This window comes from Brachycentrus maculatus, unplaced genomic scaffold (genome assembly GCF_059751285.1).
Source record: "Brachycentrus maculatus isolate JH-2025_06_01 unplaced genomic scaffold, ASM5975128v1 h1tg000172l, whole genome shotgun sequence".
In the NCBI taxonomy this organism is placed as follows: domain Eukaryota; kingdom Metazoa; phylum Arthropoda; class Insecta; order Trichoptera; family Brachycentridae; genus Brachycentrus; species Brachycentrus maculatus.
Genome location: NW_028280925.1, coordinates 745,409 through 759,789, shown reverse-complemented (window position 1 = coordinate 759,789; position 14,381 = coordinate 745,409). Strand labels below are relative to the sequence as shown.

The window sequence follows — 14,381 nt, the reverse complement described above, 5'->3', positions numbered from 1 at the left end:
CCTGTAAATATTATATTAATGTATTATAATTATTGTATAAAATTAAATAATAAGTTATCGTACTTACCGCTACACCATGCTCATTGTAAAAGTCCCCAGTTCCCATACTAGCGTACAGCTTGTAGCCCATCTTGTACAGTGCTCGAATACTCGGCAACAACTCCATTTTATGCTGAGCAAAACAAAAGACAAAATATAAGTATCGATCAGAATCGACAGATAATGAATTATCAACGAATAAATAAAGAAAAGACGTACTTTGAAACTGCCTATAGATAGCAAGATGGCCTTCTTGGGTATTTGGAATCCGGTGCTCATTAGCGCTTTAAGGTATGCTTCGTAACGGTTATCTCCGAAGCAGGCTACTTCGCCCGTCGAAGCCATTTCAACTCCCAACATAACATCAGCTCCGGACAATCTCGAAAAGGAGAACTGCGGAACTTTGACACCGACCTTTCCACATCCCATAAAAACATCCACAGGATCGACTTTTTGGCCAATAATGACGCGCGTGGCCATCGCTACGAAATCATGATCTAGCGTTTTAGAAACAAAAGGAAAGGAACGGGACACTCTGACGTTACATTCTATAACTTTGAGCTCGTTGTCTTTAGCTATCAGTTGCATATTGAATGGACCGGAAACATCTAAAAGTTCGGCAATAATTTTTGCTATTTCCTTGATTTTTGCGAAAGTCTGTTCGTTGATGTCCTGAGCTGGAGTGACCAGAGTAGCGTCGCCCGAGTGAACTCCGGCATTTTCTACATGCTCGGATACGGCCATGCATAGGATCTCACCGTCGGAAGCCACGGCGTCGACGTCGATTTCCTTGGCTTCTAAAAGAAATTTAGAAATCACAACCGGATGATCTTTACTGACGTCGCTGGCGGCATTTAGGTAAGCTTCGAGGTCCTGGTTGGAGTGGGCGACATTCATGGCGGCGCCGCTTAACACGTAGGACGGTCTGACCAAGCAAGGATAGCCGACTTCTTCGCAGAACTTGATAGCCGAGGTTAAATTGGTCAGTTCTTTCCATCGAGGTTGCAATATGCCTTTCCTGTCCAACAATCGAGAAAACTTGAATCTATTTTCGGCTCCGTCAACACTCTCCGGAGATGTGCCGAGGATTTTAGCTTGCTGCCTGTGCAAGTCCATCGCGATGTTATTGGGAAGCTGGCCGCCCATCGATATAATTACTCCTTCGGGATTCTCCAGGTTGTAAATATCCATGACGACCTCGAACGAAATCTCTTCAAAATAAAGGCGATCGCACATGTCGTAGTCGGTACTCACAGTCTCGGGATTATAATTTATCATAATGGTTTTCTTTCCTAAATTACGGAGTTCTCGTAGACAACCGACCGCGCACCAATCAAATTCTACGGAACTTCCTATGCGGTACACGCCGGAGCCTAGAACCATGATGTATCCTCCGGGGAAAACCAGGTCATTACTCGAGGCATTGTAAGTCACGTATAGATAGTTAGTGGTCGCGGGCCACTCGGCAGCGACAGTATCTATCTGTTTCACAAATGGAGTTATTCTATTTTCAATACGCTGTTTGCGAACAGCGAGTTCGGTGCTTTTCACCGCAGCGGCAATTTGTTTGTCGGAAAATCCTAATTGTTTTGCAGCAAGCAGCACAGCGTTAGATAATTGTTGTTGATCTATTGATTCTAGCAGAAGATGATAATCTATGATATTTTTCATCTTTTGCAAAAACCATTTATCGATTTTAGTGAGCTCGTATAATTTATCTAACGTGTAGCCCGCTTTCAACGCTGCGGCTAGCACGAACATTCTTTTGTCTGTGGGTTCTTTCAGCTCTTCATCGTTGACTTCTTTTAAATTTGGATCCAATCCGGTGACATTTTCATCAACCATCCTTAGAGCTTTTTGAAACGCTTCTTCAAATTTGCGGCCCACAGCCATGACTTCTCCGACACTTTTCATGGAACTTCCAATTTTAGTGCTCACTCTGCTAAACTTCGCTAAGTCCCACCGAGGAATCTTGACGACGCAATAATCGAGACTCGGTTCGAAGCAGGCTGTCGTCACTCCGGTTACAGAATTCTTGATGTCTGCCAAGGAACGCCCTAAAGCTAGTTTAGCGGCGACGTAAGCTAGAGGATAACCCGTAGCTTTACTCGCGAGAGCCGAACTTCTGGATAATCTAGCGTTCACTTCGATGATGAAGAATTCTTCGGAAAAGGGATTCAAGGCATACTGTATGTTACACTCTCCTACGACTCCGAAGTCGCGGATAACTTTTATGGCTGTATTTCGCAGCATGTTATATTCTCGGTTGGATAATGTTTGACTCGGAGCGACAACGATAGATTCTCCAGTGTGAATACCCAAAGGATCGACATTTTCCATGTTGCACACAGTTATGCAATTATCGAAAGCGTCTCTCACGACTTCGTATTCCACTTCTTTCCATCCTTTCAACGACTTATCGATGATCAGCTGACCGGAGTAGGATAGCGCTTGATGCGCCAATAGCCTTAATTCATCTTTATTGTTGGCAAAACCAGATCCTAGGCCACCGAGGGAGAAGGCCGCCCTGGCCATGACCGGGTAACCGATGGTCTCCGCAGCCTCCAGAGCTTGTTCTACCGAACAGACGGCGGCACTCGGAGCGACCTTTTCGCCAATACTGCAGATTCTTTCCGCAAATATCTTTCTATCCTCCGTATCAATAATAGACTGTATCGGAGTACCTAACACAGTAACGTTATACTTTTGAAAAACTTTAGACCTTTCTAACTCGATTCCGCAATTCAGCGCGGTTTGCCCGCCAAATGTTAACAATACTCCGTTAGGTCTTTCCGATCTGATGACTTGTTCGACATACTCGGGAGTCAAGGGCAAAAAGTAAACTTTATCCGCCATCCCTTTAGATGTTTGAACCGTAGCAATATTTGGATTTATTAGGACTGTTTGAATTTTCTCTTCTTGAAGCGCTTTGATTGCCTGCGAGCCCGAATAATCAAACTCGCCCGCTTGTCCGATAGAAAGACCGCCAGATCCCAAAATGAGAATCTTTTTAGGTTTTTCAACCGGTACAGTTTTGAAAGTGAGCTTTTCAATCAGCAATTGTTTGATCGATTTAGATGCAGTTTTTCCCGTCATATTTTCCTTTACCGAATCGATAAAGATATCAAACAGAAGTTCTAGATCTTCCGGCCCCGCAGTATGTTCAGGATGAAATTGTACACTGAAGTAGGGGTGAGTGGTGTGGATAATTCCTTCGTTGGAATCGTCATTCTTGTTGGTGAATAGCGGTTCCCACCCACTCGGCAAACTGGTCACGTCGACAGCGTACCCGTGGTTCTGCGAAGTCATGAAGCATCGCCCCGTTCCATGGTGAACACATGGCAAATTGTGGCCTCTGTTACCATAACTGCAACACAAATAGTACTAAACATTGTAATGACTGATATTTCATGGACTATAACTATAAAAATTATTCCAGCTGTTTTATGACAAACAAAACTAAATAAATCTTTACCTTTATAAGAGTAAATACACTTAAAGAAATCATTTAAACAGTATTATATTTTTTTATAAATAAAATATTGCAAAAGTGTAAAATTTATTACGAATTACCTTAGTTTATACGTCTTACACCCAGCAGCAGTGGACAAAATTTGGTGTCCAAAACAAATACCAAAAATAGGCTTTGTTGCTCTCGAAGATATCAGTTTCTGTATCTGGTCAACCGGGTCTTTGCAAACAGATGGATCTCCGGGTCCATTACTGAGGAAGAGTCCGTCGAAGGTTTCAGGATCCAATGGATGATTCCAGGGAACGACATCGATCCTGACATTCCTTTTTAACAAGCAACGCAGCTGGTTATATTTCAATCCACAATCCAAGACACATATAGTAGGACTTCCGGAAGGATTATACGTAATTGGTTTCTGGAATAAATAAATAACAAAATCATACACTGCCAAACTTAGTTGATACAATTGGGATTTGAGGATTTGAGAATAATTTATACTTTTAAAGCAATATTGAAAAACGGATATTAAAGATTTATTCAGTAAATAAAATTTCAAATAAAGAGACAATCACATTCCATGTCCCACTTCAGCTGATGGATTCAATAGTTTATCAGATAATTTTTTAAATAAAATCATAGTAAAAATTTATGTGGCTCTAACCTATTATATATTTATTAATTTATAATTGCTTAAAAGTATAAAAATTCATAATATTTACTTTTACACTCTTACATGGAAAGCTCCCGACCGCATTCCCGGATTTGATACAGAAAGTCTTGGATTCCTCTCTCTAGCAAAACATTTTTTTATGAACTAAGTAGCGGAAATTATAAGAAAATGTGAAAGAAAATTATCTCCTATTTTATTTTACTGTGAATTTACATTGCATAGCTGTGCGACAAGAGTGTTGGCTCAAAAGATGTTGGTAGGCAGGCAGATATAACTTAGCACCTCATCACAGTATTTACAGAAGAATAAGCCGTGTTTAAAGCTAAAAAAATGATGATCTGAATACTCTGTCCTAAGAAAATTAAGGTACAAAACTTTTGGTACAACTTTTGGTAAATGCAGTAAGTAAGTAATACTCATACAAATATGTGAGCGCAGCAATAATCAGATTAAATCCTGTTTTATGTATATTATCTACAAGATAGTAATTCTACAAACCTTGATAGATACTTCAGCTACCAGGTTTCTTTCATTGGGATTAAAAAAAGGTTTAGGTGGTCCAGGTTTGGGAATACCCGGAACAATCCTTCCCAGGATGGTTCCAGACTCGCGAATCTTTTTAGTAAGTGCCCTTGTATCAATACCACTGATGCCCGGTATTCCTTGCCCGACCAACCATTCCGACAGTGTACGAGTTTGTCTCCAATGACTGGGAGATTCGCAAGACTCTCCGACAATCAAGCCCTTTGCCCAGATGCGTGATGATTCAAACCACCTATAAAAGCAATTACCGTTGATTTAGTAGTCATATATCATATCAATAAAAAACAACGTAATTTTAGATGTGTTAAAGTGCACTGAAACGCTAAAGTTGATCAATTCAGCCTAAGATATACATACATACATAAGTGCATGCATAAGCCTTTTCCGGTTTCGCTAAGAGATGGCGCTACCAAATACTACGCGGTGCATAAATTTGACAGTACGTCGGTTTGTTCGTCCGACATTAACCTACTAACACACACAAGATGAGTCCGCCAAATAATAGCGTTTGTGTTGTATCGTTCAGTGATCATGTCGACATTAGTGCCTGAAAAAGAACATAAGCGGCACGCATTGCTCTTCTTATTTAATTCAAAGAAAAAAGCAGTGAAAAGTTATCGCTGTCTGGTAGAAACATATGTAAATATCACTACATTCTTTAGAACTGCAAGATTTTCATTGACCTGCTATATAACATTGGTGAAAGGTTCTCAGCCTCGGGGGAATATTTAAGGCAAGAGAAATAATACTGGAGGCTTGGAGAACAGTATGACAAGATAAAATGGTATGGAGGAGATATTCTATTAATTTTATTTGAGGAGGATGCTAAGGTCTACCCTGGGTCCTGAGTTAAGTCAAGCCAATGGGTAATGATGTATGGTATACAGTCTGTTACCCTTAATAAGATTAATTGACATCAACCGCACTTTTTTGGCGAATTTTGATATTCACCGCCTTTATGTTTTACTTGAAGATTTTCCATAGGATTGTATGATTGAATGATTGAATCTATGTCAGACGATTTTATTTTTTATTTGTATACATTTATTTAAATCACAATTTATACATATTTAGAACATTTTTTTTTTTGCAGAGACCCACCAAGCACCTTGTGTGTCTTGTCGGTGGAGTTCATTTTTAATACATTTTTACTGTTTTTAACGATTTTAACCTAATATAGACACAAAAAAGAGAAAAAATTATGAATATAAACATTTTAAAATTTTCATAAAATTAACTCTTGATCATTTACCCATTCCTTTATTTTGCCTTTGTTCCATATATTTAATTTTGACCTCTAACATCCGTCGGCAACAAATAAAAAACGATATATATATTGCAGTGTTCAACTCCCATATTTATTGTTAATTCTTGGGACTATCAAACCTTCGTTGTGTGTAAATCGTGTATCATGGTTGTGTACTAAAGGATTTCGATATTTTTGTCTAGTTTGTTGTTCAACAATGATACTTATCCACAATATTCCACGTACCGGCAGTAATTTTAAATGTTTATATATCAAGATTGGATTGTCCCTTTGATTATATATATATCGCTCACTCCTTTCAAGAACGTCATAAATAAAATAATGTCAATTTTCAGTTGTGCATGTTTTCAGAATGCCCAGCAAAAGCGACATATTTTTAACTTAATATTTACCCGCTACAGGGCAAAAAGTGTTGTTTTTGCATTTTAAAGAAAAGGTATTGTTTAATTATTTTTTTAAATATACGTAATATTTTTCAAATGGAGAAAGAACCTTCAGGTTTTACCTAAAAAAATCTGTTGCACAGTAAAAAGTTCAATAAGCGGCTTGATATTTATTTTTCGTATATTGTATTATATTTTTAAACTTTGAAAACGTTCTCTTGAAAAATCAAGTTTTTTGATTTATGACGTTCTTGAAAGGAGTGAGCGATATGACTGGGCACAATTTTTTTGATTATGGAATATGGCAGATTTTGAACCATTTTTAAATTTGTTTTATCTTAATATGGATCTTAATATGGATTCTACTAAAGAACAGTAAATAATCTTTAAGGTCTGTTTAGACAGGATAAAGTACATTTAATGGTAGTTTCAACTCACCGTGGAAGATTATGCTCATCCTTATCATCAGCGGGGACTCCGTAATTGCCAATTAATGGATATGTCAGAACCAGTAGCTGGCAATGATAGGATGGGTCTGTCAGAGATTCAGGGTATCCAACCATACCCGTTTGGAAGACTGTAAAAAATAATTGCAGTTTTGATAACATTCACGAATAAATATCATAAACCATTTAGCCGTCACGACCCACCATTACATTTTTTTCAACAACATTTTTTTACAACATTTTGAGAGTGTCAAAATGTTGTAAATAAATTACCTGGTCAAATTGTAAGCTAAAATGATAAAAATGAAAATGTTATTTTCTGGCGTTTCTCATGTGTGTGATTATAATCCAGGATTCGGATCTCACATACTAATAAAAGAGTTTCTGCTAAATAAAAGGCTTCTTTTCATCTCACCAATAGATGTCTCTAGTGAAGTTCTAGAGATTCAAGAACAATGTTTCAAAATTGGTTCATACATATATAGAACTTCCAAGAATTTGAGTAGTGTGGTTGTAAATAATGGGTAGAATTGGTGAATGTTACACGTGTGTAAAGTGATCACGTAAACCAGCCTATGACGGTCGTCAGCCCCGTAAATGCCCAGACTTCCATATTCTTCTTCATCTTTGATGAGATGTCAAAAAACATTTTTTTAAATTATTTTACACGTAGACAGACTATAACAGCCATGATCAACATAAAATATATTGCAATTAGCAAAGCATGGTCCAGTCTTTTTTAATTATGTATAATGGAGGTACTATATAGCACAGGCCAAGTGAAAACTCTGTTGAGTTTCTTTTGTGCATATGGATGACATTATCGTCATCAATATATACGGGGCAACTATAATATGGAACCAATTTTTAACATGGCATGTGTTTGTGTGCTACGTGCAGCGCAATCAAGGGATAGCTAGAGAAGAATCATTGCTTCCATGAGGGTCACAACCCTCAGTAATGAGGAATAAGATGGAGAAGTATTTGTGTCCAAACAAAATGTAAAATATTACCTATGAAATTTGTACTACCATCCACAATTTCAACCTAATACAACAATGATATTTTTGATATCTCAATATAAGTGAAGAAGGATGTGGATGTCTGGGCATTTACAGGGCTTACAAGCTGTCATAGATTCGGTTAAGTGATCACATTACACACTTGTAACATTCACCAATTCTGCCTATGATTGACAACCACACTACTCAAATTTTTGGAACTCATAAATATATTGATAAATCTGTAACACCCGTCTATGTTGGAATGAGCAAAGCTTTTATTAAGCACAGATTCATTTTATTTGTATGTGAGGTATCAAAAAGAGGCAAAGTTAAGTGATCACTCAACCAAGCCTATGAGAGGTAGTAAGCCCTGTAAATGCCCAAACTCCCATTTTCTTCTTCATCATGTTGAGACGTCAAAAATGTAACAAATAACTCCTAAGTGGAGATAATCCAGATTTGTGAAATATTTGGACACACTATTGGACACCCACTTCTTAAATAATAAAATAATTTCAATATCTTCAGTATATAGGTACTTGTCAATATAGATTTTTGGAAGTCTATCCCGAAGATGTATTAATCCTTTATAAAATAAAATAACTTTATTTTAACCATTTTTTAAAAAGTGGTTAAAACAAAGTTGTTTTATCTTATAAAGTTTATAAAATGTGCCACAAAGTATCTGCGAAAAACATTCAAGAAAATCTATTAATCCTCTTACTGCGCTTTAGCGGCTGCAAGACAAGAGCAGGTAGAAATGTACAGTGGGCCGCAAGTTGAGTACATCTGAACTGTACTGACCCACTTTTTATATTTGGACCCGGTATAGTTTGTATTTGCATATTGCATACTACTAGTTTAAAAAAACTCGTTGAGAATAATTAAAAGCCTCACCAACTTCTCCGTCAACCTCTATCGGAGCCCCGAAGCTTTCTCCTTTGAGAACCGTTCCATCTTCGAGCACTAAACAGCAAACCCCTCCATTCGGACGCTCCTTTTTGCAGTTCATTCTCAATATGGTCTTCCTAAAAAAAACAAATATAAAAAAATACTCAAAACAAAAAGTCAGAAAAGAAATACATCATTTTAAAATCCGCAGCAACAAATGTTTGTCACTGATGTGATTGAGAAGTGAATTATATCCAATACCATGTTGCTGATATGGCTAAGAAGTGATTCTAGTTGAACACTGTGTTGCTTGTATGGTTAAGATGTGATTTAAATTTTGCACCATGTTGCTTTTACGGTCAAGAAGTCTTTCACATTGAACACCATTGCTTATGATGTTAAGAAGTGATTCACATTTAAAACTATGTTGCTTAAATGGTTAAGAAATGATTCATATCTGACACCATGTTGCTTAAATGGTTAAGAAGTAATTCACATTTAACAGCATGTTACTTAAATGGTTAAGAAGTGATTAACATTTAACAGCATGTTACTTAAATGTTTAAGAAGTGATTCACATTTAAAGCCATGTAGCTGAAATGGTTAGGAAATAAAATACATTCAATACCATGTCACTGATATGCTTAAGAAATAAAATACATTTAACACCATGTCACTGATATGCTTAAGAAATGAAATACTTTTAACACCATGTCACTAACGTGCTTAAGAAATGAACACTTTTTAAAACTATGTCATCGATATGCTTAACAATTTAAATATATTTAACACCATGTCACTGATATGCTTAAGAAATGAAATACTTTTAACACCATGTCACTGACATGCTTAAGAAATGAATACTTTTTACACTTTGTCATCGATATGCTTAACTTATACTTTTAATACCATATTTTTTCTTGCTGGAATCAGATTTCGTGTCGTTTTTTAATAGTACCTATAAAAACTGAAGAAAAAATGTTTAGGGTTTAAATAATAAATGATTTGGTATTTTACATTTGGTATTTTGAGATAAAAATAAATTCAGGTGAGGCTCAGAATATGCCCTTTTTCGCAAATCATTTAAAAAGATTGTAGGTTAATTATAATTTATATTTATAATTTATAATTATAAGTTAAGCATGAATTAAAAAGCAGTAATATTTAAAAGATAATAAAATACGTAAATTCTAAAAATTCTAATAAAATAACGAAATTTCAAATAATCGTTTTTGAGACAACATGCATTTTTTTTTACTTTATGGCAGCGTGTAGAAAGTTTAAAAAATTAAAAACACGTTAAGAAAGTTATGTTGGTTTCACTACAAGAAATCGAATTTCGTGATGTTGAATGTTAAAAAAGTGAACTAACTCATTGATTGGTAGATGTGGTCCGCTGCGGTATAACAGTGAAATGTGATTGATGACATAAACAAGTATCTGTAACAAGTCCGTCGAAAATGGTTACTTATTAAAAATATGTTTTAATAATCAGTCTCCCAGACAGCAACTGTAATTTGGTCTAGTCCAATTAAGAAGAAAAAACTCGTATTTATCAATTTCTTTGGCGCTAATAGATTCATATTAGATTCTAGGTAGATTGGGAAATTACTAACATTTACTAATTTAACCTTTCCATATATCTTTAATATAGCGAATCTTGTGTAACATTTACATACAAACGATATTTTATTGGTTAAGTGGTGTGGTCTAGCGAATCTTGTGTAACATTTACTTACAAATGACTTTATATTGGTTAAATGGTGTGGTCTAGCGAATCTTGTGTAACATTTACAAACGAATTTATATTGGTTAAGTAGTGCGGTCTAGCTTATCTTGTGTAACATTTACAAACGACTTTTTATTGGTTAAGTGGTGTGGTCTTACGAATCTTGTGTAGTAAAATTTACAAATGACTTTTTATTGGTTAAGTGGTGTGGAATACCTAATTTTGTGTAACATTTACTAATGACTTTTTATTGGTTAAGTGGTGTAGAATGGCTAATCTTGTGTAACATTTACAAACCACTTTTTATTGGTTATTTGGTGTGGCGTAGACTTTAGATATTACAAATGTATTTTTTTTAAATCTTCATGTTATAGCGAACTTTGTGTAACATTCACAAACGACTATTTATTGTTTTTTGAATTTTATTTCCACTTGGTAAATACCACTATTTCAACCTTTTGTGACGCCAATCTATTGCAGTATTTACCAAGTAAAACTTAAATTAAAAACGGATAGATATTACCATAAAGTGAGTGCCGAATCAATTGATGGGACTTTATATTTATTAAATGGTGTGGTTTAGACTCTAGACATGACAAATGTAAAAAATTAAAATAATACATAAACTCCATCATACAGCGAATCTTGTGTAACACTGTGAATAAGTCATTAAAATCAGGTATCACCCAAAATTGGGTGCTTTGCCAGTAAATTTAAAAAAAAAGTCATTAAAATATTAATATTTCTGTATTAATCAGAGATTAATAAAAATCTCTATAGCAACCGCTTGTGCAGTTAAATTATGTATGTCTGAACGAAGATTTGAAACACTCAAAATATACAGGTACGCCTTCCCATTTATTTTTATCTACATTCTACCTGCTGTGGATTTTAGAATGTAGATTAGAGGGACAGCCATAAAAAAACGGACCGTATAATACAATGTGCAAAAAACAGCAACAGGTAGCTAAATAGTAAAATTTGGCCTTTTGAAACCAATAAATTAAATAATATTTTTTGATGTTTTTCAAGTCGAATGGTCAGCAAATAATAATACAAAATATATATTTATTGATTTGGCGTTCAATTTGTAGAACTCCGTTTTAATTTATGTATCGATTGTCAAATCAAACACAGATTTTTTGAGTCTACTAAGTTGTATTTTATTGTTAAAAAACACATAAAAATTAATATTGTGACTATTGTTTCGCCAAGTTATGGCATTTTCAACCGAGTGAATTCGTTTGAAAATGCCACAACTACTCGTGTAGGCGAAACAATTGACACAATATTAATTTTTATGTATTTTTTAACAATAACTTAGTAGACTCAAAAAATCTGTGTTTGACTTGACAATTAATACATAAAACAAATATCATACATACTATTAAACCGTACTCATACAGGAGAAAGTGACCAAGTGCATTTTTTACAAAAACGTGATCATTGAGTATTTGATATCTTACTAGCTTAATATTGCCCTGAAAAAATTCCAAAGCGATTTTAAACTTGGAAGTATAATATATTGACTTATTAAAAACGACTAACTGCATTGATGTTTATTTTCTTGTCAAGAAAAGGTGACTTAAATGGCCCTCCTGAATATTTTACGTTTTATTAGTTGGTCACTTTCTCCTGTACGACTACGATATATGTTATTAAATTGTATTACATTGTCTTTATTATAGACAATGTAATACATTTCAATGTCTATAATATAGTCTTTATATACATTGTCTATTATAAAGACGATGTATTACATTTTAATTAATTATTTTAGAATATAAAATCTAGAAGCAATTTGATGAAAATCGGCATGTATAATGATAATAGAATAATGTTTTTTAACTTTTAAAGAGACAGCAATTACTCAAATACGCATACATACATCGCTCACTCCTTTCAAGAACGTCATAAATAAAAAAACTTGATTTTTCAGGAGAACGTTTTTAAAGTTAAAAAATATAATACAATGTATTCAAAATAAATATCAAGCCACTTATTGAACATTTTACTGTGCAATAGATCTTTTTAGGTAAAACCTGAAGGTTTTTTCTCTATTTGAAAAATATATATTTTATTTTAAAAAAAATAATTACATAAGCAATACCTTTTCTTCAAAATGCAAAAACAACACTTTCTGCCCTGTAGCGGGTAAATATTAAGTTAAAAATATGCCTCTTTTGCTGGGATACATTGCATTTTCTGGACATTCCGAAAACATGCACATTTGAAAATTGACGATTTTTTAATTATGACGTTCTTGAAAGGAGTGAGCGATATGAAAACTGTATTAAGATAATAATGAGACAAAACACAAACAAAATTCTACGTATTGTCTACGGACACTCGTTGTGAAGCGACTTTGCTGTTTGACATCGACGCGCTAAGTTTTGTTTGCACTTTTGAAGTTTGCTGTTTTTTTTATATTATCAACTCTTTGAAATTCCGAAAATGCGTAGAATATAATTGAACTTAGTTATCTGACGAATAGTCATTAATTTAACCGGATTTTTTGACCGTTATATTTATATTCGAATTTCATTAAATAGAGGTCCGTTATATCAAGGTTTTACTGCACTACAATACGTGTACAGGTATTTATAATACTGTGGTTGCTTTGAATCAGCAATATTTATTAAATAAATAAAAAAATATGTACTTAAAAAAGTAAACGAAAAATATGTATATCAATTTTTAAAATTTCGATGGTAAAGTGGAAATTTAATTTAAATATTTTACTAAAAATACGATGTCAAATATATTGCCCCAACCGTACGATGAAAATATTCTGAAAAAATACTGTTTACTTTCAAAATTTACATTGATGTGTAACGTCCTTAAATTATTTTTAAAAAATAATATTTTTTTTCATTAATCTTTTTTATTTTTTTTATTACAAAATAAAACCTACTCGTCGACACAAAATATTGAATTAATGTAATTAAAAAATATTCTTCAACCAACGTTCTACAATCATATTACTTTCATATTCTCGATAATTTACCTTACCTCACTCAAATCACAATAAAAACAACAAATTCCATGGTTTCGTTTTAATTTCAATTTCAGAAGAGACGCAATTCATAAAATGTGTACATAACTCTACAAGACAAATCAGTAAATGTGTATATACTAGAACAAATAACTCACCTCGTCGTATCAAAATCGAAAACAGCGGGAAATATCTCCAAAATATAACCGGCGAATTGGAAATAAACAATTCAAGGCCCAGCCAAACCACGTGTTTTTGTTATGAGGTGGGATCTGACAGAAACCTTCCGCACCCGGCGAATTCAGCCGGCTAACTGGATTGGTTAGAAATACAACAAATGAACAAGTGAGGGTGCGTGGCGGGAACACAGAGAGCCTCTAGCGACGAACGGAGAAATTAAAATCAAACCATAATATCAGCTGTTTATATTGTTTATTTGGTGTTCCACCCACAGAGTACCCACCTTTTTAAAAATAATAATTTTGGATTTATATAGCGCCATTTTCGTCAAATACTACCTCGAGGGCGCTTCGTAGTGATATTATATGATAAATTGTTTTTTCTTGAAAAAAACAGTGAAAACAGTTTAGTCGAAGGTTTACTTTCCTTTAGGTTCAGCGTCAGATTACCTGGTCGAATTTATTGCATTTGTATATATTTATTTCGAAGGAAAACTTACTTTTTCAATACAAAACGTTGTTTTACGCAAAAAAAATCAATCACGTTAAATGTTATCTGGGTTTAAAGACAATGTTGCGGGCTATCGAATATCCCGCCTTAATATTTTAGTTATCTATAAGGCTGCCAGAAAACAATTTTCCGCTATTTGAATACCGAATTCAAATAGCCCTTTAAAAAAAAAATTTAGGTACTACGCACACCCGTTGTTTCTAATAAAAATTATTATATTTTCAATTTGGAATTTTTGTATGAGTTTTATGC

The 14,381-nt window shown here is 34.4% G+C and overlaps 1 protein-coding gene across 1 annotated transcript in view; it reads right to left on the bottom strand.

Moving 5' to 3' along the window:
• The window catches only part of r (carbamoyl-phosphate synthetase 2, aspartate transcarbamylase, and dihydroorotase rudimentary), a 44,924-nt gene extending 31,169 nt beyond the window's left edge, over nt 1–13,755 (bottom strand). Inside the window, exons 1-7 of the mRNA XM_088262066.1 lie at nt 13,598–13,755; nt 8,722–8,852; nt 6,813–6,951; nt 4,680–4,956; nt 3,613–3,926; nt 259–3,406; nt 68–172 (exon numbers count right to left, since the gene is read on the bottom strand). Of these exons, the coding sequence (XP_088118192.1) occupies nt 68–172; nt 259–3,406; nt 3,613–3,926; nt 4,680–4,956; nt 6,813–6,951; nt 8,722–8,836 (4,098 nt within the window). The 5' untranslated portion in view covers nt 8,837–8,852; nt 13,598–13,755. The remainder of the gene's footprint in view (nt 1–67; nt 173–258; nt 3,407–3,612; nt 3,927–4,679; nt 4,957–6,812; nt 6,952–8,721; nt 8,853–13,597) is intronic.
• Nucleotides 13,756–14,381: the final 626 nt, after the last annotated feature.